Here is a 3559-nt window from a genome sequence, read left to right on the forward strand (position 1 = left end):
GGCTGGGGGAGGGGGCAGGAGCTACAGCTGCTACCTCAGTCAGGTGAGGCCTGCATGTAGGCAGGGGGGTCGGGCTCAGCCCAGAACAGCTGCAGACTGGCATCTGACATCCAAGGGAGAGAGTGGGACAGGGCAGAGTAACTCAGTGGTGGCTTCTTTTTTTTTTATTTTTAAATATATTTTATTGATTTTTTACAGAGAGGAAGGGAGAGGGATAGAGAGTTTGAAACATCGATGAGAGAGAATCATCGATCAGCTGCCTCCTGCACACCTCCCACTGGGGATATGCCCGCAACCAAGGTACATGCCCTTGACCGGAATCGAACCCGGGACCCCTCAGTCCGCAGGCCGACGCTCTATCCACTGAGCCAAACCGGTCAGGGCTCAGTGGTGGCTTCTTCAAGAAAGACAGCCTTGCCCGGCTGGTGTTGCTCAGTGGTTAAGCACTGACCTATGAACCAGGAGGTCACAGTTTGATTCCCGGTCAGAGCACATGCCCAGGTTGTGGGCTCAATCCCCAGTGTGGGGTGTGCAGGAGGCAGCGGTCAATGATTCTCTCTCATCATTGATGTTTCTATCTCTCTCTCCCTCTTCCTTCCTCTCTGGAATCAATAAAAATATATTTAAAAAGAAAAAAAAAGAAAGACAGCCTTCTCCAGGCAGGGGCTTGGCAGGTTGCAGGTGCCTGCCAGCTCCTAGCACATGCCAGACTCCTGGTTCCTCGGTCTAGTGAAACTCCTGTGGTTTCTGCCTGGGAGGGAGAGGGGCTGGCCTTGGCTCAGTTACCAGGATGCTCAGAGAAGGCGCCAGCCATGACCCGACCTGAAGCCTGGAGCTGTGGGGGTTCTGGGGCGAGGACCAGAGCCCTTCCCCAGGGGAGGGAGGTTCTGGACACAGGGTGCAGGCCAGGCCCAGGAGTCTCAGAGGCTGGTCTCGGAGAGCGTGGACAATTGTCCCCAAGCCTCCTGGCAAATGCACTGGCTGCTGAAGCCATTCAACTCTTTGGGCCTAGATCTGGCCAAACTTGGCGCAACTCCAAGGAACAGTCTGTACCCCAAAGCCAATCCCAGGAGCAGGGACAAGCCCCCTGTCTCTAGCCCTCCATCTACCTCGGTTTCCACGTTGGGCCCCCTAAACCTTCCAGTCTCTTCCAGCAACAGCCAACCCCAAATTCTCCCCCAGAGAGAGGCTGCAGGTCACTCTCAGAATCTCTAGCTCCGTGGTCAGCAAACTGGGGCTCTTGAGCCACATGCGGCTCTTTGGCCCCTTGAGTGTGGCTCTTCCACAAAATACCACGTGCAGTCTACACGTACAGTGCGATTGAAACTTTGTGGCCCATGCACAGAAGTCGGTATTTTGTGGAAGAGCCACACTCAAGGGGCCAAAGAGCCGCATGTGGCTCAAGAGCCCCAGTTTGCTGACCACTAGCTAATGCCACCAAACGCTGAGGGCCATGGTCTGTGACCCCTGTCTGGCCCTGGGAGAGGAGGGGGTGATAGAGGAGCAGAAGCAAAGGAAGGAGAGAAGGAAGCCCTGCAGACCGCAGGTCCCAGGACCTATCGCCTGGCCATCTAAGATGACACTTGATCATGCATGGCCACCAAATTCCCACGTGGTCAGTAATCGCTTCCTGTGCCGCCATGCCTTTCCTAAGTGCAGCGGTTCTCAACCTGTGGGTCTCGACCCCTTTGGGGGTCAAATGACCCTTTCACAGGGGTCGCCTAAGACCATCGGAAAACACATATATAATTACATATTGTTTTTGTGATTAATCACTATGCTTTAATTATGTTCAATTTGTCACAATGAAAGGGGGGGTCACCACCACATGAGGAACTGTATTAAAGGGTCGCGGCATTAGGAAGGTTGAGAACCACTGCCTTAGCGGATTAAAAACGGCTCCAGGGCGGGTCTGTGACTGCCATCCTTTAGCTCTCCGCTCCAGAGAGTGGCAGGTGGGCCAAGACTCTCTTCACTGGGTACCTGGCTCACAGGCTGAGGGGCAAGCCCCACCGGCAGAAGCCCCCTGAGTGCCTGTCCCTATGAATGGGGTGGGGGGCAGCTGGACCGGGCATGGGCTGGGCTCCCACTCCACCTCCTGCCAGGACCCGGCTCCCTGCTGCTTTCCGAGGAGCAAGGGAAGAGCAGGTGGGGAACTGGCGGAGAGGTGTAACTTGAGCCGGGAGGAATTCCCTGCCCTTCCTCCAAGCTTTTATTAAAGTCGGGCGGGGAGAGGCAGACTTCCATCGGAAAATCTCCCAGGCAGCAGGGAGATGTGGGGAAGCCGCTGGGGGCTGGGAGAACCGGCGCTCAGCCCGGCAGCGGGAGGCTTCAGGCCGGCTCAAGGGCACCGAGGCCCGAGCCTACCCGGCGAGCGCAGAGGCGGTCTTCCCCTGCCGTCCACTCTCCCTTCCTAGTCCCCGCAGGGAACCGGATCTTAGAAGTCGGGCCCTAGCCGGTTTGGCTCAGTGGATAGAGCGACGACCTGCGAACTGAAAGGTCCCAGGTTCGATTCCTGTCAAGGGCACATGCCCGGGTTGTGGGCTCGATCCCCAGTGGGGGACTTGCAGGAGGCAGCCGATCCATGATTCTCTCTCATCATGGATGTTTCTATCTCTCTCTCCCTCTTTGAAATCAATATATATATATAAAGAAGTCGGGAAAGAGTGGACCCCACTTTTAATTTGGGGCAATGGAGCTGGTGCCCTCACTATCCTGCCCCGAAGGATGGCGCTGGGCGACTCCATGGAGCCGCTGGCACCGGGAGGCCGCACCTGATCACCCACGGGACCGACCCAGAGTGGGGGCCCCGTCCGGACGTCAGACGGGCTCCGGTGAAAAGACGTGCGGAGCCCGTCCTCTGCGCAAAGGGGCCTCGGCGCGGAAACTCCTGTGGCTCGGAAGCGCCGGGTTTCTCTCTCGGACTCAACCTGGCCGTGGCGCGGCTTCGGTCCAAGAGCCCAAGAAAGTCGCCAAAGCGCCCCCTCCACCTGAGTCTGCGGCCTCGGAGGTTCGCATCCCCTTCCCCATCCCGGCCCCCGCGAGTGCCTCAGTGTCCCCCAGACTAGATGCTTTCTAGGCGGGGACGCGGGGGCGCCGCCTGCTCAGCCCGTGCTCCCCACAAGGGCAGCCCCCACCCCACTCGTAAAAAACGTCTCGCCGCCCGCAGGGCTCTCGAGGAATCGGACGCCAGGAGGGAGGGAAGGAAGGAGGGGAGCAAGGGCTGGGGGCGTCAGGAGCGGTTCCCGGACCCGGGCCCGGGCGGATCAGCGCCCAGGGCAGGGGAGTGGTAGGGAAGGGAGGCAAGCCCTACGCCCCCAGGGTTTGGGAAGAGGTGCACTGCACAGGGAGAGCTGGGGAGGGCCAGCGTGCCTGGCCCCTTTCTGCCCCCCACCCATCCCTAGGGACTGGGGGCTCGTCTCCTCGCCTTCTACCTCCCGGCCGCAGCCTGCGGGCGTGGCTCCTTCCCTGCCCCCCAAGTCTCCCAGCCCCCGGCGAAGTGCGGGCGGGGGTCCTTACCTCGGCATTGACTTCTGCGTCCTCCGCTGCGCCGGGGCCC

General features: G+C 59.6%; 1 protein-coding gene across 1 annotated transcript in view; it reads right to left on the reverse strand.

Moving 5' to 3' along the window:
- MMP15 (matrix metallopeptidase 15 (membrane-inserted)) overlaps positions 1-3558 on the reverse strand; it is a gene marked incomplete at its 5' end in the record, with an annotated part of 26817 nt that extends 23259 nt beyond the window's left edge. The window contains one exon of the mRNA XM_014545516.1: positions 3520-3558. Coding sequence (XP_014401002.1) covers positions 3520-3558 — 39 coding nt within the window. The remainder of the gene's footprint in view (positions 1-3519) is intronic.
- Between the last annotated feature and the right edge of the window lies 1 nt (position 3559).

The sequence above is a fragment of the Myotis brandtii genome, unplaced genomic scaffold (assembly GCF_000412655.1).
Source record: "Myotis brandtii unplaced genomic scaffold, ASM41265v1 scaffold411, whole genome shotgun sequence".
Taxonomy (NCBI): Eukaryota; Metazoa; Chordata; class Mammalia; order Chiroptera; family Vespertilionidae; genus Myotis; species Myotis brandtii.